We start from the raw sequence: 23,112 nt of genomic DNA, 5'->3' as shown, positions 1-23,112 counted from the left end.
CAAAGATCAGCTATTAGGCTTTTGAAATAATCCAACTGATGAAGACCTGTTTGAACTGAGTTACTGAGGTGGATGGGGATGGAGGGTAGAAGGGAAGAGGGGTATAGAAAGAGAATAGGAGAGAGAAGGAAAGGTGGGATATTGAGGAGATAGCATCAGAACATAAGAAAATTGATTGGATGTGAGAGTGTGAGAGAGAGAGGAGATGAAGAGCGTGGGATAATGCCCAGGTTGCTAGCTGGGCCTATTGAGTGGATGAGAATACTAAGGAAGATAAATTCAGAAGGAACAGTTAAGAGAGGATGTGGAGGAGGAAAGCAATGAGTTTGATTGTAGTCAGAGTATGTCTGAGTTGTCTGGGGGGCATCCAGGACTGAGAGGGTCAGGGAGAGTGGGTAGTTTGTGAAGAGATCTGGAGATGGAGCTCCAGGGACCCTGACATCTGAAGGGTGGTGGGGAGAAAAGGAGCACCTGAGATGACTTTCAAAGGTGTGCAGAGAGGGAGGAGGGGGAAGCACCCGAACATGCCAGGAAGGGGGCCCGAAAGCAGCAGATGCAGCAGGAAGGCCTGGGAGGTGGGAACTGAGAAGAAGCTCTCGTTTGGTATTTTGGAAGCCACTGGTAACTTTGGGGAGAGCTGTGTGAGTCAGGGACATGTGGGGGCAGAAGCCGGAATGCAGAGGATGAGGATAGAAAGGGAGAAATGGAGATGATGAGTTTTGATGGAGAAAAGGATTACAGAGAATATCTTCAAGGCGAAGGAAGAGGGAAGAGTCCCATTTTCTTTTAAGGTAACTGGCATGCTGCTGGGGGCAAGGGGTGAGTGGGGAGCCTATAGAGGTTTGAGAAAGTGTTAATAGAACAGGGTCCCCAGGAGGTGGCAGAGCTTGGAGAAAGAGCACTGGGGAGAAGTCAGTTTTAAAGGGACCATTTTTCATTGAGAAGGGAAGTAGAGAAGGTAGGTAGGAGAGAAAGTGAGTAGCCAGAGGGGAGAGAAGCACAGGCCTTCATGACTAAAAACCTCAATTTTTTTTTTCAGTAAAAAAGGAGCCCCTGTGGCATCTGAATGAGGAATGGGAAAAGGGCTTGGAAGAACTGGAGAAGGGAGCATATTGGGGAAAAGTTGAAGGATTGCTAAGTAGCTGAGGTTGAGAGTGACAGAACCATACTGTAGTTGCATTTGTTGGCATAGATAGGGTTTTGGTTTCTAGTACCTATCTGTTGCTCAGGAGCAGGGGAAGTGGTTGCTTAGATTCCTCAAGACAGAGAACTGGTGGGGTGGTGGAAGTTCAGGGGATGAGGGAATGATTGACTATGAAGCCTCTTCTAGGTAAGAAGTGAAGAGAATGGAGTATGGGAGGGGTGATAGACCGTGAGTGAAGAGATTAGGGTGCCATATAGCTTTGGTCAGGTTAGCAAGGAGGGTTAGGAAGAGACAGGACATAGAAATGAGATTTTCCTGAGATAGGTATTTGCTGGAGAGGTAGTTCTGGCTTGGGTTGAAGTCCAGGTCGGTGATAAGGGAGTGGGAAAAAGGGTGCAGGTTACTGGAGTGGAGGCACAAAGGCCATGAAGCCAGGGTATTGAGCACATGGGCATTGATCACAGTAGTGGGAGTCAGGGTACAGAGGGAAACATAGCCAGTTAAGTATCTCAGTGGATGTAGGAGAGTAATCTTGGGGTGATATATTGGTCAGTTATTACTGCATAACAAACAATCACAAAAAACTGGATGATACGCAATAGTAAGCCTTGATTTAGCTTCCACATCTGGAGGCAGTTGATCTAGGCCTTACTCATCTGGGTAATTCCACTGATCTTGCACCTGCAGTTTGGATGGGGTTTGGCTGATCTAGGTTGGTCATAGTTGGGGTGGGTGGCTGGAATAGCTCTGGTCATTGACCTCTTGGGACTGGTGGGCTAGACCAGACATGCTTATCTCATCATGAGGGCAGAGGTGCCAAAGAGCAAGCACTTTTCAAACTTTTGGTCATGTCACACCCGCTAATATTTCCTTGGCCAAAGCAAATCATGTGGCCACGCCAGAATTCAAGATATGGGGAAATAGACTCCACCCATGCAGGCAGGAGGTGACAGTGAGTGAATATTTCTGAACAGTAACATAATTGACTACAAGTGGTAGGTAAGAGCTGTGAAGAGGGAGAGAGGTGGGGTTGCAGATGGCAATGAGGCCCTTGAATGATGACATAAGCACAGAGGGGAAGAAAGGATACTGTCTACTCTGCTCCCATCCTGAGATACACATGGCCCCAACACAGAGTGTTTGGCAAAGACATCATTTGATTAGAGAAGATGTAGCTTTCTGTATTGTAAGGAGTCAAATATGAACAGTGGGAATTCTGGAGGGCACAGAGGGAAGAATTCGAAAGAGGCATTGGGAGGCAGTTGGCTGCCCAGGGCCAGAGAGCAGCTGCTGGAGCAGGGAGGTCCTAGCCTTAGGAATAAAGGACACACACACACACACACACACACACACACACACACACACAGCTGCTAGAAGAGCGTGGGCTCACCCGAGGTAAATTCTCTCAAAGCCTTATTATTTTGGGAAGGTGTTGTAAAGACCAGCCACCACGTTGCCTTGAATGAGGCTTTGGGTGCTTCTCCCTTCCGGACTAACTGAGGAGGGCAGATGCTTCCCGGGGAGGAGATAGTTTTAGGGGGAGGTGGTCACAGATCCGTACTATACTTGGGATTTCACAATTACTTTTACTCTGGCAGGGTGTTGGGAACTTTTTTTTTTCTTTTGGCACTACAAATAAGGAAGCCAGAGGGTGAGTGTGGGAAGAAAACTATTTAAATGGAGACACAGTAATAGAAATAACATCCATCCTTGGAAAGAGAGGCTCTACAAGAAAGGTGGATGAGGTGGGGCACATCAGACCTACACTTTTTCTCTTTACAGAGCCTCTCACTACTTTTTGAAGTTCTTGATCTTCACTTTCCCACTAGGCTGTAAGCTCCTTGTAGTCAAGGTTGGACTTGTCTTATTCATAGCTTTATGCCCAGTGCTAGCAGCACACTCAGAACATAAAAGGTGCTCAATAAATACATTTGAGTGGATGAGCAAATGCATGATGAAAAATTTATAAGTTAGTATATCCATCTCCACATAAAAGAATTCCAAACTTATTTCTGGTAATGTCACTCAACAAATATTTAGGGTCCTCTAGAATATTAATCAGGATGACTAGGCATTCGTGAAGTGTGAGACACAGTGCTTGCCAGAGGGTTGCATGACTTCACTTGCAGCTTTGGGAACACTAACTAACAATGCAGAGTCACGTGAAAATGTTTCAGACCTGTTTGACCACCTGCAAAAGGGGGAGGCTGAAGCATTCATTCAGATTTCTTTCCTACAAGGCCTCTTGGAATCTTTAATATTCTATTGTTCATTGTGATCTCTAAAATGGGGAAAATAGTTTGATGCTTCCAAAATGTATATTTTTCTTTCTTTTCTCTTTTTGCCTTCAGAGCCTTTTGTGGGACTGGTTTTCTATGGAGCACATGTTTGGAAATGTGGGCTTGACTAATTCTGCTGGATCAATTCTTGTTGAATTTCTTTTGACGGTCATTCCCCTCCCACCCTCCTAGATGTGCTTGTGTCAAATGTAATAGTGCTTTTTTCCCCTTATGCTTAGGAAGGGATGGCTGCTTTTAGAGCACCCAGTGGATTCAAACATCTGGTTATCCTTTGTTCTGATGATGTTGGAGGTGGATGTTCGGGTTTCAGCGTTGGGTTGTGCCTGTTCTTCTACTTTGGTCCACTATCCCCAGAGCACCCTGAACTCCATGGAGGATTTGAAGCATCCAAGATACCTCTTTCCCTGAGGGATAGGGGGACAAAGGGACTGGCTTATGTAGAGATGTGGCCAGAGATTGGGAGGGCTGGATATGCTGACCTGGGACAGGATCAGGAATTCTGAAAATCGGGCAGTTCCAAGGTAAGGTACAGAGTCTAGAAAGGAGGCTATTTGCTACATTCTCACTCTTTTGGATTATATATCTGGATAGGATGTGGCTTCAGGTATTGGAACAGGACACCCTGGCTGTCCAGGTGTATTGAGAATGGCCATGGATGGTTGAGAACTAGGCACGGGGATCAAGCCCGGGCCCCTCTCTTATCTCCCCTGGATATGAGCCATGGCCTCCTTATTAGTCTCTCTGTGTCCTGCTGTATTCCTTTCAAAACCAGGTCCCACACTATCAAAAACACAGACTTTGTCTCATCACTCCCTCTGTTTAAAATCTTCCAACAGCTCCCCAAGACTTTCTTCGCTTGGCATCCAGGACCTTTGGAACTCTGCCCCCAACATGACTTTTTAGCCTTACATTTTTTTCCCACTATTCACTCCCACCCATCCTACATTCCAGCTAGATAGAACTTCTTATGGCTTCCCGAACACCCCATGATCTTTCCTATCCCACTGTCTTTATTTGTGATTTTCCTTCTGCTGGGACACCTCCCCTGTGGCCAGGTCTAGCAAAACCATTCATTCTTTAAGTATCTATCACCTCCCCTTATGGTTATTGCTCACATATCTATCTCCCCTCACCCACTAAACTCTGGCTGGGATCTTTGGGACTCCAGGAACTTACAGGGTGCCTGGCAAGTAGCAGGTGTTTTGTGTGTATGTGTGTGTGTCTGTGTGTGTGTGTGTGTGTGTGTGTGTATGTGTGTGTTTTGAGACGGAGTCTTGCTGTGTCGCCCAGGCTAGAATGCAGTGGCCTGATCTCGGCTCACTGCAACCTCTGCCTCCTGGGTTCAAGCGATTCTCCTGTCTCAGCCTCCTGATTAGCTGGGATTACAGGCGCATGCCACCATGCCCGGCTAATTTTTTGTATTTTTAGTAGAGACGAGGTTTTACCGCGTTAGCCAGGATGATCTCGATCTCCTGACCTCGTGATCCAATCACCTCCATGTCCCAAAGTGCTGGGATTACAGGCGTGAGCCACCGCGCCTGGCCCAAGTAGCAGGTATTTATTAGAGGTTTGTTGAATGAATGAATAAGGGTGCGTTGTGTTGAATGAAATGGAGGTTGTGACCACTTAACTCCCTCTTGTCACCTTCACCTTTCTGCATATATCAAAAGATTTATCTAACCTGGAATAACAAATGCCTATCCTGGCATAGCAGAAAGATGAGTATTTTAAAAAGAGAGGCAGTTTTGTTACCTTTCAAGCATAGCAGGTTTTTGAAAGCTAAGATATAAATAGGTACTAATAAGGAAAGTGGGAAAACTAATGCAAAATTACAGGTTGTATTAGTCCTGATTGTATAATAATGGATCATAAACAAAGGACCATAAACATTCCAGAATTATCCAGTGAGCCCAGAAGTTGAAGCCATGCTGATAGAATAATTTTTTGAGCCTTGGGTTTGAAAAATATACTGACTTTTTAATTAAAAAAAAACTTTGAAATTTTTTTTGCTGTTAAGTAAAACCTGAAACTTGGTAGAGAAAGATGTAATTGGGGCTTCTACCTTTTGAGGATCATGGAAACTATATTCAAATTATTACAATTCGGGATTAGCAGCCCTAGATGAGAAGGTTTGATATTATATAACTCACTGTTACAGGGCAGAGTCTGGCATAGGTGGGCCCATTGTGTGCCATCCAAATGCATTTAATTACTGCAGGATGAGCCCATAGGTTTTATATCATATGCCTGTTGCAACTGATGGGAAGGTAGCACTTCTTAGACTGTTGGTTGAGGAGGATTCTGAAGCTCCCTCTGGGCTCAACATTATGGTACCATGATTAATTAATGATTGACTAGTGAAGTGTGCTGTGAACACGTGAAGGGAAGATTCATGTATTTTGCCGCCTTATCTAACATATCCCAGAAACAGTGGTATAATACTAATCAGTGTGATATATGATAGAAATATGGGACTTATTCAAAAGCTTGAATTTAAGATTCAATTGCATCACTTACTGCTTTGTGACCCTGAACGAACCATGTTCTGTCTCTGAGCTTCAGTTTCTTCATAGGTAGATGGGAGCTGAAAAAAAATAACACCTTATTTGTCATATGGAGGTTAGATGAGAGAGAGTTACTTTATACACATTAGTGCCTAGCTTTTCTAATCAGGCTTATGAGATCATTGCCGTATGCAGTTAGTACTTACTTGTTTGCTCCGTGCATGTTACATATGATGGTTTCTGTGCGTATTGCCTGTTTTCCATTCTCAGCTCACAGCACAGGAAGCTTTGCTGGCTCACTGACTTTGCACACCCACTAGCCTAGGGCTCTCACTAGAGCACTTCCCACCTCTTTGGTTCTCTGTGGTGACGTCCTTCAGCATAGGCAGTTAACACTGAAGCAGATGAGGCTGAAGTACATCGTGGCGCTTATTGGCTTGGAAGTTCCATTCTACTTAACTTACTATGTTAAGTGCTCGTAGTAAATTTGGAGCTAAGACTTGGACTTAAGTTTCCTTAGCTGCCTCAGGACTGCGTCTCTAGAACGTCATAGAGTTTAAGCCTTGGCCAGGAAAACTGGGATGACAGTTCTATTCTATGTGTCTCATCCTCTAGGAGGCGAGCGTGGGTGTGTTCTCATGGCAAACGAGCAAGAGTGAGCAAGCAGAAAATATGAAAATGCTTTTCGAGCCTCTGCTGGTATCATTTTTGCTAACATGCCATTCAGCCAAAGCAAGTCACATATCTGAGCTTAGTGTCCAGGGCTGGGCTCAGTGATGTTAAATTGCCAAGGGTATGGAGATGGGGAGAGTGAAGAATTTGGGACATTAATACAATCAAACTACTACACAACATTATGGAAGAGATTGCTGAATTTTTTTTTTTTTTTGAGACAGTCTCACTCTGTTGCCCAGGCTGGAGTGTAATGCGTGATCTCCACTCACTGTAACCTCCGCCTCCCGGGTTCAAGCGATTCTCCTGCCTCAGCCTCCTATGTAGCTGGGATTACAGGCGCCTGCCACCACACCCAGATAATTTTGGTATTTTTAGTAGAGACGGATTATACCATGTTAGCCAGGGGGATCTCAAACTCCTGACCTCAAGTGATCTGCCTGCCTTGGCCTCCAAAAGTGCTGGGATTACAGGCGTGAGCAACTGTGCCTGGCTAGATATCTAAAATCATAGTGTAAGTAAGGTGAACAGAAAAATGGTAATGATGATAATGGTCATGGCTAACATTGATTGAATGCTTGTTATCTACCAGTCTGTGCTGGGAGCCTATTGCATTTTATTCTATACTGAATCCTCACAACACCCCTTTGATGTAAGTGCTAGTATTACCTCTCCCATTTTACAAAAGAGAACACTGAGGTTCAGGGAGATTAGGTAATTGTCAGAGGTTACAGAGCTCCTCAGTGGTAGAGCTCTGGAATGAGGATCTAGTTTTATCTGACCCTAGTCTAGCTCTTAACTGAATCCCTGAATACCAGAACCTTGGGGCAGGGACACCCCTTGAAATGTACTACAGGGGAATCTAGGGCAAATAATGAGCAACTCCATTTCACGCGGAGGGTGATAACCTCAAGGAATGTGTCCCCCACATGAGTATTTACTGATGGTTCCCTCATGCTCAGACGTGTGAGGTTGGCAAAAGTTTTAAGACTCAGTCTCAAGCTAGTATGAGTAAAAAGGAAAAATCTGTTCAAGAATTTTTTGCACATTGGTGCAAATGACAGCTCCTCTGTAGCTTTTTGAGGGGAAAGTAGGAGATTCTAGGGATGGTCCCTTAAATGTTGAGGTTGGTATAGGTGCAGTGGTTTTGAAACTGTTCTTTGGGACTCTGTAGAGTTTCACACTATAACATCTTGACGACCACTGTGGCCGTCATGGTGGAGGCTGGGAAGCAAGATTCTACCTCCTACTTCTGCAGAGAAGCTCTGCTTTTAACTTTCTTTTATTTTGGGGTTTACTTCTTTTTCTTTCTTTTTTTTTTTCAATCAGAGTCTCAGTGGCTGAAGAAAGGAAAGCCCTGTTATAATGGAAATAAACCTGGTCAAAGGGTCCTGATAGTTGAGCTCTAGTGCCACTTCCGCCATCATCCAGTCGTGTAATCTTGCACACTTGCTTGATGATCCCTGGGGTTCTTCTTTCTTCATCTATTGAATGAGGGGTTTGGGCTGGCGACCTTCACTGTCCTCTCCAGCTCTGATATTCCACATCTTCCAGGAGGGGCATCTGTGCTCTATTCTGCTGCCAGGGGTGAAGTTCTAGAACTGGTCTGCTAGTGATCTGAACCAAAATCCCTCCCTTGAATCCTTCAAATTTCCTTCTGCTTCCCACCTTAGTCCAGTCAGCAAGCACATGTCTATGATCGACTCTGTGTCAGGCACTAAACCTACCATCGTTCTAAGCTCTGCAGGTCCTAATACTTGTCCTGGCCTGGGAGGGTCCGAAGTGTGCCCTCTTGGTGTGTCTTTTCTTTGCCACTATCTTCCTTCCTTTTCTTTCTGCCTCACATGTTTGTGTCTTCCTACAGGACACAGTGTGAGGGTTGGTAGCAACATATACTCTCTAGGGGTTGGCAGTGGAGGGGATAATAAGTGGGGACCTAATATATTGCAACAGATGGGCTCACTGGGTCACTGTTCCCTCTCCAGTTCTCCTCAGCCATTGACAAGGATGCTAAGTTCATCTGACCAAAGTGCTTTTCCAATGTAGATCCCTTTATTTTTATTTTTTTTTTGTATTTTTCTTGAGACAGGGTTTCCCTCTGTCACCCAGGCTGGAGTGCAGTGGCGCGATCTCGGCTCACTGCAACCTCTGCCTCCTGAGCTCAAGTGATCCTCCCGCCTCAGCTTCCCAAGTAGCTGGAACTACAGGCATGAGCCACCACACCTGACTAATTTTTGTATTTTTAATAGAGACAAGGTTTCACCATGTTGTCCAGGCTGGTCTCAAACTCCTGAGCTCAAGCAATCTGCCCATCTTGGCCTCCTAGATCCCTTTCTTCTGGCCACCTCTGTCTCTGCCTCTCTCTCTCTCTGTCTCTCTCGGGCAGCGACTTCCTGAGCAAAGGGCAGAATTGAGGTCTAGTTTTTTGGTGGGAGGACTTGCATCTTTTATTGTTCTTTCCTAGGTGATGGAGAGGCTGGGGTGACATGGAGGGGTACAGTTTCTATGGAAGGAAAGAAGGCTGGGGAATGCTAGCTGTGTCAGGCACTAAACCTGCCATCCTTCTAAGCTCTGCAAGTCCTAAAACTTGTCCTAGAGGAGACACTGGAGTGCGGACCCAGAGAAGAGGGAGTCAGCCATGAGAAGGTTTGAAGAAGGGCATTTCAGGCAGTGGGAAGAGAAATTGCAAAGACTCTGAGGTTGGGCTGCACTTAGTGAGTTCTGAAAACACCAAGGAGGTAGCATGGCTGGGGCACAGTGAACAAGGGGAAGAGGAGTAGTAGATGAGATTGGAGAGGTGGCTGGTGCCAGACCATGGCCATGTGGGGTCTCATAGGCCACAGGGAGGACTTTGGATTTCATTCTGAGTATGTTGAAAACCACTGGAGGGTCTTGGATGAGGGAGAGATGACTTCCATTTTAAAAGGTCATTCCGACTGCTGTATGGAAAATATTCCATAAGGAGCAAAGGTGGGAGCAGGGATACCTGTTGGGAGAACCGTATGTAGTCCAAGAGAAAAAGAAACACTGGTGTAGTAGAATTGATTGGAGTGCAGCTTATGGCCTCCCCTGTGAGGTCTTGGGATGCAGGGCCAAACCTGGAACATCTTGTCAATGGGTAAGGAAACCCTGGGGAGCCTGAAGGTAGAGGAGGAGGAATGGCAGATTGGGTGAGGGGCATCACATAAATTCTGGAGCTAGACCCAGTTCTGCGGTTATTCATTCATTCATTCAATGCATAGTATCCATATTCATTTTCTCCCCCAGATAATAGATTTTCTTTAGTCCTTGAGGACTCAGCTTCTTACAGGGACTTTGGCAGAGGTCAGGGGTGTAGTGCCTTGGCTGTAAATTGGGGTGAGGGTGTTTGGTCCTTCTAGGCATCACAGTGATTCCTGACTACTTGCTATGAATGGCACTACTCATGTAGTAATGTTTCACATACAGCTTGGGAGGCACAAAAGCCTTGAAGATACATGATTCATGCATGTCCCTGATGGCTGCGGCCTCTGCTGTGTTTTGGATGATGAGCTTCTTAATGGCCTTGTCCTTGGCTACACATAGGGCCAAATTCATGCAATAAATAGGCTGAATATGACTGTGGTCCTTTTTGCCATGACTGTTGTTCCTTCTCTTCATTGTCATTTTGGAAGTGAGGAGCTGAGATCTGCACGCTTATTAGCATGTGACTTTGGAAAAATGACTTCATTTTCCAGGGGCCTCAGTTTACTCATCTCCAAAATAGGGATAATAATAGTTCCTACTTCATAGAGGTTTTGTAAGGATTAAATGACTTCACATGTACCACACTTGGCATAGCACGTTGCCCAGAGCAAGTGTAATATGAGTGTTTGCTGTTGCTGCTGTGTTGTAAGATGTGTGTGCTGGAAGAGCTGTGTAGCAGCCTTTCCACTGGCTTTCCAAAATCACAAAAGGACCAAACTGCCATGGGTCTGGGTCCTGAGCACACTGATCTACACTGTCGCCTTTCTAGGGGCTGTGTGTCATCTACTCCTGGCTCCCATGCTCAGCCTTCACCCCCATTGTAACCCTTCCTGGAAATGCCTTTTGTGGGCACATTGCTGCCCCTGCTTCCTGCCCCCTGGCATTGAATTGCTCTGCAGAAGGTGTGGTCTGTGCCTTGTACCTGTGAGGTGTGCCCGGTAGATGGGGCTGTGCCAGGCCCCACGTTCACCCTGTGGTGAAGCTGGGGGCTGTCTGGTCTGGGTTCACACAGTTCAAATCTGTCCAGAGCCTTTGCCAGTTTATTCTGTTCTCCTCACCAGCTCTGGCACCTCTTGCTCCATTAATGGAGAATTTGTCAAGTAATGGGAATAATTAGCACAGTGGGGGCTTTACTGTGTCCTGGAAAGAGAACAGAGAGAGCCCTCCCAGCAGCCCCAGACATGATTGCTGGGCAGGCTTATTTTCTCTTGTCTGCGCCTCTCTCCCCTTCTCTTACATGTGTTTGATTTTTTTTCCCCCTCTTTGTGTGGAGAGAGTTGGCTAGGAGAAAAGACTCGTAAATTGCACTCTTGCTGGGCTGGTGCTGCGAAAGCTGGATAAGATTGTCCTCTAGGGCTGAATAATTTCCCTCTCCCCTTACCCCCTTTGTGGGGAAAGATCAGCTAAGCACCTAGTTCATTTTCCCCTCCTTTTCCCTCTCCATTTTTTCTCTCTCCCCCAGCCCTCCCTGCTTCCCTTCCCTATTCCCTCATGTAAAGAATTCACTGGCTTTCAATTGAATCTTTTTTAATGGTCCCAAGAGGCGAGGATCTTGAAGGGTGATTATCTTCATTATAAATTATTAACTCTCCCAGCAGCCAGATGGCTTTCCAAACCATGGCTGGGAGCTCCAGGCTGGGGAGGCCCACTGGCCAGGGAGGAGGGGATGAGAGAAGGGAGGAGGCTGAATAGTAAATGGCCACAGCTTCTTGGGTGCCTGCCTGTACTGAGGTTGCTGGGGATCCTGTTGGCACCTTACAAGGCCTGAGTTCTTTGGTGTGTGAGGGAAGAGTTTGTTGTTGTTGTTGGTTTTCACCCACTAGATAACTCAGGGTGCAACAACTAGGCTACTTTGGGGATGGAGTACAGGTGGTAGGTGGAAAAGAGACTGTTGCCATGAGTTGCTTTTGGTATGAACCTTAGAAGATTGTCAAGGCGTGGTAAGAAGGCATGATTATTTCTGTCCTTTGTGTAGTCTTTGATGTGCACATCCCGGAGGGTGTATTCATTGTTCTTCCCAATTTATAGGAGAAGAATAAAAAATTGAATAGGTCCAGAGGTATCCATATGGTCGCTTGGCCAATAGTTAGTGGAAAGACAGTCTGGTTCTGACTTCCAATCTAGTGGTCTTTCCCTGACATCAGATTTCTCTTCCCCAGTTGCTTATGCCCTACTCGTCCTTCAAGTTTCCTTGCAGGTTCCTCTCCTCTGAGAAACCTCTGACCACACCAGCCCTGAGTCATCTTGTTCCTCTGGATTGTATTGTACTCCATGCATAGACCTACTTAGTACTGGACATACAACCCCTAAAGATGTCCAGTCTGTTCTGGGTCATCCCCAGTAACAGGGAGTCCACTTCATTTGGAGGTAATCTGCTTGTAAGATAAAGACATAAATACTCTCTGTAGAACTTCCATTCACTAGACAAAATTCTATTCTGGAGGGCAATAGAGAAACTGTGGGATCTTTCTTCCAATTTAAGAATGCTTCCTACTCCTGCGGACACTGCTCCTGCCACTGCTGCATTGCCTGTGTTAGCCCAAACACCCTGACACCTCCGAAAATTTCTCCTATAGAGACTCACGTATGACTCTCCACATTGTCAGTGATATTGGAATGAAATTTAAAGAAGTCCATCTACCCAGCCTACTCTCCCTAAGCAGTCCCTGTGATATGGCTTAGCTGTGTCCCCACCCAAATCTCATCTTGAATTGTGGCTCCCATAATTCCCACATGTCATGGGAGGGACCTAGTGGAAAGTAATTGAATCACGGGGGCAGATCTTTCCCATGTTGTTCTCCTGATAGTGAGTAGGTCTCATGAGATCTGATGGTTTTATAAAGAGGAGTTCCCCTGCACAAGCTTTCTCTTGCCTGCCCCAATGTAAGATGTCCTTTGCTCTTCCTTCATCTTCTGCCATGATTGTGAGGCTTCCCCAACCATGAGTCCATTAAACCTCTTTCCTTTATAAATTACCCAGTCTCAGGTATGTCTCTATTAGCAGCTTGAGAACGGACTAATACACCCCATGAGACACCAACATTAGCCATGCTGCTAGCATGAAATAATAAGCATCAAGGACAACAGTGGACAGCAACAGTGGATAACATTTATTTGGTACTTATCTGTGCTGAGCATTGTCCTAAGGGCTTTCACTTGTACTAAGTGCCTACATATGATAATTCATTGTTATCATCTGTTTCACAGAGAAGACAACGGAGGCATGGAGTGGATAAGTGATGGGCTCAAGGTCACATAGGCATCAAGTAGCAGGTCTGAGATTTGAACCCAGGAAGTCTGGCTCCAGAGCCCGTGCCTTTAACCACTACATTATCCTGCCTGCATGAGAGGGGCACCCATCCTAGCACCAGTGTTCTACTTTGGACCCTAGAGGCTAACCATCACCCTATCAAGCCCACACTTGGCAGAGTCTGCTTCTCACATTTGGTCACCTCCTTATATTATTTAGGCTCATGTCTTTCCTTTCTACTAACATGTAAGTGCCTTTCAGGGCTTGAGCTATTTTTTTTTTATCTTTATGTCTGGAACATGGGTGCTCCATGGTTAAACAAAGTAAATGAAAAACTTTCTTTCCATTCCTTATCTTTCAGCTTACCTACACCTTTCTCAAAGAGTATGACTCAGAATAAAAATTCAGTGACTGGTGTCAGATTGACACAGATGACGATCTCTTTCTTCCTATAAGTTATATTTCAATTAATATAGTCTAAAATTACATTTGATTATCTGGCAGCCACAAATGCTTTTATATATATATGTGTGTATATATATATATATGTGTGTGTGTGTGGGGGGGTGTGTGTGTGTGTGTGTGTCTTTTTGTCAATTTAATTTCTCAATTCTTGTTTACTATATAGTTACAAATTGCACCTTCCATCCTTATGGGTTGTTTATATTGGAGGATCAAGTTGTATTACTTTCCATTTATCTCCATCAAATTTTGTCTTATTAGATATAGGCTGTAGTTTTAGCCTATCATGATCTCTTGGGGTCCCTTCAGCATCACTGGCACACTCATAACTCTCAGTGTCAGTTCATCTACACACATGATTATTTGGCTCTCTCTGTCTTCACTGGGGCTCTTGATGAACATGAAGGATGAGATCAGGCCTGACCTCCCACAAGAGCCTGTGTCCTAATGGGTTCGCGCCTTCTTTGAATGCTGTTCTGTAGCTAGTGACAAGTCTTCTTGGTCTGTCTGCCTCACAGTCCTCATATCATGAGAAGATCTGCTGAAGTCCATATATAACTCCTGTGTATCTCTACCATAACAGATCAGTATTCTTGACAGAAAAGGAATTTAGGTTAGCCTGACATGACTTCTTAGTTCTTGTGAAAACTTAGTTTTTAGTAAAAAAAAAAAAAAAAGTGTCACAAAGGTTAAAAAAAGAAAGTCTCTTCCTGTCTCTCTCTATCTCCATCCCCCTTCCAGCACAATATAAACTTCAAATGCTCTTTTCTATGTGTCCATTTGTTAAGAATGGAATTAAGGTCCTTGGAGGCTATTTCCCCTTCTTTTTCCTAAAGGGTAAGGCTTGGTGACTAAGACTAGGATCAGCTCCGCAGATTTCAGGAAAAGAAGAGAAGATGCAAGAAGGGTGGTATTCCTAGACATGGCCATATTATGGGAGAGAGGACTAGGGTATAGAGTGGGCTGAAAAGAGAGGACAGTGAGCTTCCTATTGCAAAGCGTGGTGGATATTTGCCCTTAGTTTTCTAGAAGAGAGGTTGGTTTTGACTTGGGGAACTATAAGAAGGAGATTCCAGCCTAAAAAACAGGAGCTAGTAATAATTTTCTTTGAAACTCTTCTTCAAGTGACATAACAAAAATAATAGATTAACATGTATATGTATCAGGAAGTGCATTAAGTTGCTTTTATTGAAATATAGCATACATAGAGAAAAGCACATACATTGTAAGTATACAGCTCCCTTGTTGCATTTTCACAAATGGAACACATTACGCAGCATCACCCAGATCAAGAAACAGGATTCCTTCACCCCTTTGCCTTCTTCTAATCATTAACCACTGTTCTGACATTTAACAGCATAGAATAAATAATTTTGCCTCTTTTTGGTTTACGTAAATGAAGCACATACAGTATGTGTCTTACTTTGCTCAATGTTATGTATGTGAGATTCATCCATGCTTCTGTTGAGATGAAGAGCAATCATTCTCAAAGCTGTGTAGTATTTTGCACGAATAGACTACAACTTACCCACTCTACTGCAGGCAGACATTGGGGGATTTTCTAGGTTTTGTCTATTATGAATAGTGTTGCCATGAACATTCTCATGCATATTTTCAGTTGGACATTTGTAAGCATTTCTGTTGGTATATACCTAAAAGGGTAATTGTGGAGTCCTGGGGTAAAAATGTTCAGCTTTAGTAGATACTGCCAGCATAATTTTCCAAAAGTAGTTAAATTTTTAAATTTAATAAAGTTCAAAACTGCCCTATGAGATAGGTATTATTCCCCCCCCCCACTTTTTTTTTGATGAAGAAAGACTCAAGAGAGTTGCCCAAGGTTCAATAGCTATAGGAATGAGAGTCTGGGTTTAAATTCAGCTGTGCCTGCCTCCAAAGCCCATGTTCTCTCTCACTAGCCTGAACTACTTTTATATCTTTGAGAGAATTCATGCCTTAACCTCCTCACTACATGCAGTAGAGCCTTTGCTGTTGTATTAAGGTAGATAGTGCTGACTATGTGAGGTTGCCCTAATGGTGTGGTGTCTGGAGGGGTATAGTTTAGTTGAGGGAGCACATTTCTGAGGTTCTTGTATAAGAACAAGCCTCTGTCCACCTGCAAAACACACAAGGAGAGAAGAAACAAGCCCATATCCTATGCCTTTGTTCAAGTGCATGGGCAAATGGGTGTGGAGAGCATTGATGACAAAGGTGGGTAAGACATGAGGCTCAGGTTACTGGGAGTTCTGGGTGTAGGTGGCCATATGAGATGGAAGCTTCTGCTAGTTTGTCAGTGACAAGAGTTTTTTATGGTCCAGTATTAGGAGTGTATGAGTCAGGACTCTTGGTCACAATCCAACTCAAACTTGCTAAAGGAAAAAAAGTTTTGGTTCATGAAATGGAAGTCACAGGATTCATTGGGCTTCAGGTCTGGCTAGATCTAGGTGTTAAAACAACATCACTAGATATCTGTTTGTATCTATTTCTTGGCTCTGATTTCTTCTTTGTTGTTTTCATTATTAGACAAAATCCTCTCCAATGGTGGAGATGGATCATACTCCACCAGTAATGATGGTGTCTGTCAAGTTTGAGCTTCACTCTAATAATTTGATGATGTGGTAAGAAGACAGGATCCTTTTCATAATAATTCCAGTGAAAGTCCTGGCATTAACTCAAATTCAACTTCAAGTTTGGGTGAGAGACCCATCTTGAAACTAATCATTGTGGCCAAGAGATTGGAATGTCGCAGTTGACTAAACTGGATCATATGATTTGGGATTGGGATGAACCTCACCTTGAATAACACAGAACGAGATTGGTGGTGAAAATCATTTACCTGCAAAGTGGGGTAAGGGGTGAAGTGAACATGGGGCAAAACCACTCCAGAGAGCCACTGGAGAGATTTTCCAGTCCTGGTGAGGGCAGGTCATAGGAAGCTTCTGGAAGAAAACATGGTAAGCCCCACCTGGGGACTGTGGGATGCCCACAAAGGCTGGGCTCAAGGACAGTCATCATCGTGACTTCCTAAATCAAACCCACTTCTAGACAGTCTGACTTCCTTGAGTCTGTTTCAAGCTCAGCTAAAGCTCCAGGCATTTGGAAAAGGGAGCAATGGAATTGGAAGGAGGGGTGGGGAGGGCAAATGGCAGCCAGATCTTCTGAGCCACGCATGTGGCAAATAGCCCACATGTCAGAGTTGTGTGAGCCCCCCCACCACACCACTCTGCTGCCTCCTAAGCAGCCTGCTTATGAGACATTTGCAAAGATGTTAACCTCACATAAAAAGTGTGCCGTTCGATAATTATGTAAATTAGCTGGCAATTAGATAATGTCACTCACTTTCCCTCTCTCGCTTGATTCCCACACAACAGACAAGTGTTCTGAGCTTCTGCACCAGCCCGGGCCCTGCATGCAGGCTCTGGGGCAAACCACCTGTGTGCGTGGCTGCCTGCATCCTCCTATGGTTCAATAGAGGGTGGCAGTTGTCTGGCTAGGTGAAGAGGGCTCCGTGGCTCCCGTTTTGCCATTTCTTGACTCTGGCATGCCCCACCAGAGGGGCAAAGAAGGCTGAAGGATAAACGCTGGCAGCAGTTGGAGGCCTGCGGTATTTAGTGTAAGGGCATCTCTAGCTTTTGGCCATTTTGGCAATTTCCCAGAGGCTGCAGGAATGTCCAAAACTAAGAATGAAATGGAAGGGCTGTAGGAAAGAATGTGGATAGACCATAGAGGGTTAAGTCTACATAAGCCCACTTGTGATGTTATCACTTCTGAAACTGGATTCTGCCTGTGGGAAAGAAAGCTTGGGTTTCCTCAGTCAGCCTTTTTGATCCCTCACAGTGCAGGGCAGGGAATGGTGGTATCTCCAGTGCTGGTCTGGGCTGGAGGGGAAGGATGAGGGACTGAATGAATGGGGAGGCTCAGCCTAGAAGGGGTATGTGGCCCTGACAAAGCAGGCTAAGTGCCCGTGATGTTCCCCCAACAAGGGAATGTTTCTGGGCAGCACAGTTTTTCATTCATGGGTTTCCCCAGGTCACTAAGCATGTGGTGCTTTGCTTATTGGGGTCATGTGAGGTTGGCATCCAGAGAGGCTTGGGGGCTCAGGATTGCTGTCCTTGTATAAAGTGGGATTGTATGGAGGCCACTGCATGGAACAGAAGTCAAGTAATCCACAGGAATGTTCTTCCACTTCTGCTTTTACTGTTCATTCTATCTACAAGTGCTTCCCAAACTCCAGCTCCATGACGAGGCCCTGTGGCAGACACCATGCTGAAGCAGTCATTTCCTCCAGGGAGCCCCCCATCAGCAATCTGGTTCCAGAGCCTTGGCTTTTAATTGCCGTACTTTACTGTCTCTGAAGTAAATTGTCCCCCACTAGTTTGTGATGCCCTGGAGGGTGAGATCGGTGTCTTTATTTTGCTTTGATCCAGCGGTGCCTGGAATGAATTGGAGCTCAATAAACGGTTGAATTGAAGGGTTTTCTCTTTTCCTTGAGATGTTGCCCTTTGACTTGGTTGGCATACCTCACCTCATACAAGGATCATATTCTTAGAAATTGTGTCATGTTTCATGTCCTACCCTCCTGTTATCCACGTCTGGCTTCATGTCTTCCACTCACTCCACTCCAACAGCACCCACCTCCTGCTGTTCTTCAAATATACCAGCTTGCTCCAGTCTCAGTTCTTTTGCATTGACTATTATTTCTGGAACATTCTTCCCAGATACTTACATGGCTGATTCCCTCACACTCTTTCAAGTCTTTTGAAAGTCTTCTTTTCTTTCTTTCTTTTTTTTTTGAGACAGAGTCTTGTTCTGTTGGAACAAGTGGATGGAGTGCAGTGGCACGATCTTGGCTCACTGCAAACTCTGCCTCCTGGGTTCCAGCAATTCTCCCTGCCTCAGCCTCCCGAGTAGCGGGGATCACAGTCGCCTGCCACCAGGACTAATTTTTGTATTTTTAGTAGAGATGGGGTTTTGCCACGTTGGCCAGACTGGTCTTGAACTCCTGACCTCAGGTGATCCACCTGCCTCGGCCTCTCAAAGTGCTGGGATTACAGGCGCAAGCCACCATGCATAGCCTCAAGCCTTTACTTAAATTTCACCTTCTCAAACACTCTTTGTGGTGTTTGCCTTTTTTCTGGGGTGTAAAGACTACTTGCCTGTTTATTACATGCTACCAAAGTTGTGCCAACCTGTCAAAGTTTTTTAAATGTTAGCAGTTGGCTCTCACAAGCCTGTATGAGTTGGCACCAGCATACTCCTGTGTCCATGTCTCAGCTGAGCATCCCTTGAACCACTGGGGGTACCTGTGTGTATGGTAAAAGCACTTGATAACAATAATTTGAGCATACCCTGAGAATGACCCTGCATGGCAGATGCACTTGAATGTGTATCCTAAACTAGGGAACCTGGGAGTGGCCAACCAGGAGATTCGTTCCTTCTCTATGAGCAACATATGAGCCCCCGGCTGGTCCCGTGGAACATGGGCTATACAGGGGATCAAGGCCCTTTGTTTTAGGGTAAATGAAGGTTGCCAGATAGGGACTGTTATGGGGAGGGTGCTAAGTAAATATGCTGTGTAAACTGCATGCCTTTTGCAAGCAGTTGCAGCTCCCCTACCGAGCTCACCACCGCTGGACTCTCTCCTCTGGATGTAAGTTCCCAATTCAACCCCATTTCTCATTTGCCGGCTCTGGGATTCTTCTTCTGCCTCTCGAACCTGGTACCTTCCTTATCGGAGTCTATGGAAGTTTGGCACAGCACCTGTGCCACACTTTAGGGAACATTGCTTGGACAAAGCCTTTTATAGAACAAAAGCTTTCCTTATAATGGATTTAATCAGGCTCTTGTTCGTTGGGTTTGTTTGTTCATTGGGAATAGGTGTTTGTTCCTGGTTAAGGAACAGCAGCTTCCTCTTCAAAGAAGGGGTAGTAACTAGCTTTGCTGATGTGGTTATCATTAAAATAGTGGATAGTAATGTTCTGATGGAGACCATGGTGAATTATCAAATGTGCCAGGTAATAAGCAGCAACTTGCACAGCTCCTAGAAATCACACTTACTGTTTGATCTGAACAGAGAACTCAGGCGGGCCAGAGTCTGCCCTCTGAAACCAGACTGCGTGCGGGTGGGTTTCTAACTGTTTCTACATCATCATAAAATATATGTAATATACTCTAGGTCATTCGGAACTATCCAGTATCACTCTAGGAATTTCTTAACTATTCAGTTGTCATCCATTCTGCAGTTTTCATAATCTTTTTTAGTACTTTTGTTTTTACACTTTGCTCACTCTATAGCCATACATACATCCACACATACACAGACATACACAAATAACCCCTCCTCCTGTCCTTTCCCACTTCAGAAATAAAGGAAGAAACCTAGGATTTGTTGGTCACCTACTATGTATAAAGCCTCATGTGGCCGGCAGCAGTGGCTCATGCCTGTAATCCCAGCACTTTGGGAGGCCTAGGTGGGCAGATCAGAAGTTCAAGACCAGCCTGGGCAACATGATGAAACTCCATCTCTACTAAAAATACAACAATTAGCTGTGCATGGTGGTGCATGCCTGTAATCCCAGCTACTTGGGAGGCGGAGGCAGGAGAATTGCTTGAACCCAAGAAGTGGAGGTTGCAGTGAGCCGAGCTTGCGCCACTGCATTCTAGCCTGGGCAAAAGAGCAAGACTCTGTCTCCAAAAAAAAAAAAAAAAAAAAAGCCTTATGCTAGGATCTTCCTGTATCTGATTTCATTGATTCCTCTCTTCAATCTTGGGAAGAGGCTATTATTTTCTCTACTTTACAAATGAGGAAATAGAAGCTCAAATGGGTTAAGAAATTTTCTCAAAGTGCCACATACAGGAGCTAGGATTCAAACTCAGCCTTTTTTTTTTTTTAGATGGAGTAAAATAATCCTCCTCTCTCAATATTCAGTAAGAGAGGAGGATTGTTTTACTCATTACTCACCTTCTAGTTTATTTTCACCGATTTTTATAAACATTTCTTTCACAGATTTAGGGGTAGCGATTTGCTTTAGGCTTCCTACAGTGAGTTGTCAAATTGAAAAGGAAACATCTAGAAAAAAGTTAATGTCATTTGCATGCTTTTAATAGGTAAATAAGTAAAAATTAGGTGTGGGCATTTGAATATATAAAATGTTAGCACTTATCTTAAAAATACATTTTGGCAATGTGACCTTGCGATGTGAATATTGTAATAATGTGCTGATGTGGCTTTGGGGATTTTTATTATTTTTACATATGGAAAACCTGAGTGCATCATTAGGACCTGGGCTCCGGTCTTGTAGTGGTTCTGGAAGAACCCAGGGCCTCCCTCCTGTTTGAAGCACTAAGCGCTGTAGCAATCACTAGAATAGCTTGGCTCGAAGTCAGCATTCCATCAATACTTGTGAGATAGGATGCAATGTTTTCCTGATATATGGCCCTAATCTTGCTCTCCTTCTCCCTCCCCTTCTTCCCACAGGTCTTTTCTCTGGAGTCCTGGGAGGCAAGTTATGGGCAGCACTGCTTCTGGCCGCACCATGAAGCCTGAGTCTGCTTGCGCTCTGCCCTGGGCCCTGCTCTGTCTGAGCACTGGGCTTCTAGCTGCCCCCCTCCCCACAGCCTGCCGCTGCTAGGAGGTAGAACTTTAGGACTGGTCCTTGGCCTGTTTCTACCTGTCATCTGGCTCACCTCACCAATCACTCCTCCTCCATCACAGCACCCTGGCCCTCCCTGTCCCTGGCCTCCCTGGCTGGGGCATTTGGGGGTCTGCTGGGAGGAGTGCATCACTGAAGTCTTCTTCCTACTCTCCTGTACCTTCTCCTCCTTGAGTCAAGGCCTCCGGATCCACATGGATAGCTGAGATCTTTTCTTGGAGAAAGACGCTTTACTCTTTACTCCAGTCCCTCACTTCCCCACGTGATTTTCCTCCTCTTCTGCTGGTCCTGTCTTTTTCTACTGCCTCTTTATTCAATTTCTTGCTTGTGTGTCCCTCTGGGACTCTCTTGTACGCTTTCCTCCCTCTCTACCATCTCAGGATCTGTGTGTGTGCTGCCTTCCTGCTGTGTGCTTTCTGTCTTCCCATCTCTGTCTTGTCTTCCTCTCCCACTTCTATTGCCAAAGGGAGAGATCCTCTCTGGGCTGTTCCCTGGCCTGTCTGTTCCTCCGGGCTCTGTCCCAGCAGCAACAATGAGCTCCACACTCCATTCAGTTTTCTTCACCCTGAAGGTCAGCATCCTGCTGGGGTCCCTGCTGGGGCTCTGCCTGGGCCTTGAGTTCATGGGCCTCCCCAACCAGTGGGCCCGCTACCTCCGCTGGGATGCCAGCACACGCAGTGACCTGAGTTTCCAGTTCAAGACCAACGTCTCCGCAGGGCTGCTCCTCTACCTGGACGATGGCGGCGTCTGCGACTTCCTATGCCTCTCCCTGGTGGATGGCCGCGTTCAGCTCCGCTTCAGCATGGACTGTGCCGAGACTGCCGTGCTGTCCAACAAGCAGGTGAATGACAGCAGCTGGCACTTCCTCATGGTTAGCCGTGACCGCCTGCGCACGGTGCTGATGCTTGATGGCGAGGGCCAGTCTGGGGAGCTGCAGCCCCAGCGGCCCTACATGGATGTGGTCAGTGACTTGTTTCTCGGTGGAGTCCCTGCTGACATACGACCTTCTGCCCTGACCCTTGATGGAGTACAGGCCATGCCCGGCTTCAAGGGATTAATTCTGGATCTCAAGTATGGAAACTCGGAGCCTCGGCTTCTGGGGAGCCAGGGTGTCCAGTTGGATGCCGAGGGACCCTGTGGTGAGGGTCCCTGTGAAAATGGTGGGATCTGCTTTCTCCTGGACGGCCATCCCACCTGTGACTGTTCTACCACTGGCTATGGTGGCAAGCTCTGCTCAGAAGGTAAGACCCTCTCCCCCTCTTGCTAGAGACCCACCCACGGGATGGCTGAGGCTGGGGGTCCTGATAGAAACCAGTTCTATATGGATGCACATCTTTAGCTGCATGTTAGATCACTGGGCCCCTTGCCCTGAGGAGGCAGTGGAAATCCTTTGCCTACTCTCAATGGAGAATCTGTCAGATCTCAGCAGGAGGAGAATCCTGGCCCCTGAACCCTGGGCTCTGTACCCTACTCAGAGGGTTAGATGAAGTAGGCTGCAGGGTCTGCCCCAGCTTGGCCCCTCTCACTGCAGCACCGTTTATCACAGTCAACCCAGGGCAAGAAATAAGATAGAAATTGGCAAATTTCAGCTAGGCAAGGTGGCTCACACCTATAATCCTAACACTTTGGGAGGCCGAAGTGGGCAGATCACTTGAGGTCAGGAGTCGGAGACCAGCCTGGCCAACATGAAACCCTGTCTCTACTAAAAATACAAAAATTAGCTGGGCATGGTGGTGCACACCTGTAGTCACAGCTACTCGGAAGGCTGAGGCAGGATAATCGCTCTAACCTGGGAGGTGGAGGTTGCAGTGAGCTGAGATTGTACCACTGCACTCCAGCCTGGGCGACAGAGCGAGACTCTGTCTCAAAAAAAAAAGAAAGAAATTGTCAAATTTCTACCTGTGTC

At 45.7% G+C, this 23,112-nt stretch overlaps 1 protein-coding gene across 29 annotated transcripts in view; it reads left to right on the top strand.

The window, feature by feature from the left end:
* Nucleotides 1-23,112, top strand: part of NRXN3 (neurexin 3) — a 1,697,203-nt gene that overhangs the window by 49,600 nt on the left and 1,624,491 nt on the right. For all 29 annotated transcript variants that reach the window (XM_030804215.1, XM_030804199.1, XM_030804204.1 and 26 more), the window contains exon 2: nt 21,032-22,447. In XM_030804215.1, the coding sequence (XP_030660075.1) occupies nt 21,739-22,447 (709 nt within the window). In that variant the 5' untranslated portion in view covers nt 21,032-21,738. The remainder of the gene's footprint in view (nt 1-21,031; nt 22,448-23,112) is intronic.

This window comes from Nomascus leucogenys, chromosome 22a (genome assembly GCF_006542625.1).
Source record: "Nomascus leucogenys isolate Asia chromosome 22a, Asia_NLE_v1, whole genome shotgun sequence".
NCBI classification, from domain to species: Eukaryota; Metazoa; Chordata; class Mammalia; order Primates; family Hylobatidae; genus Nomascus; species Nomascus leucogenys.
Note: the sequence above shows the minus strand (reverse complement) of the source record. Positions and strands in the feature narration are given on the sequence as shown.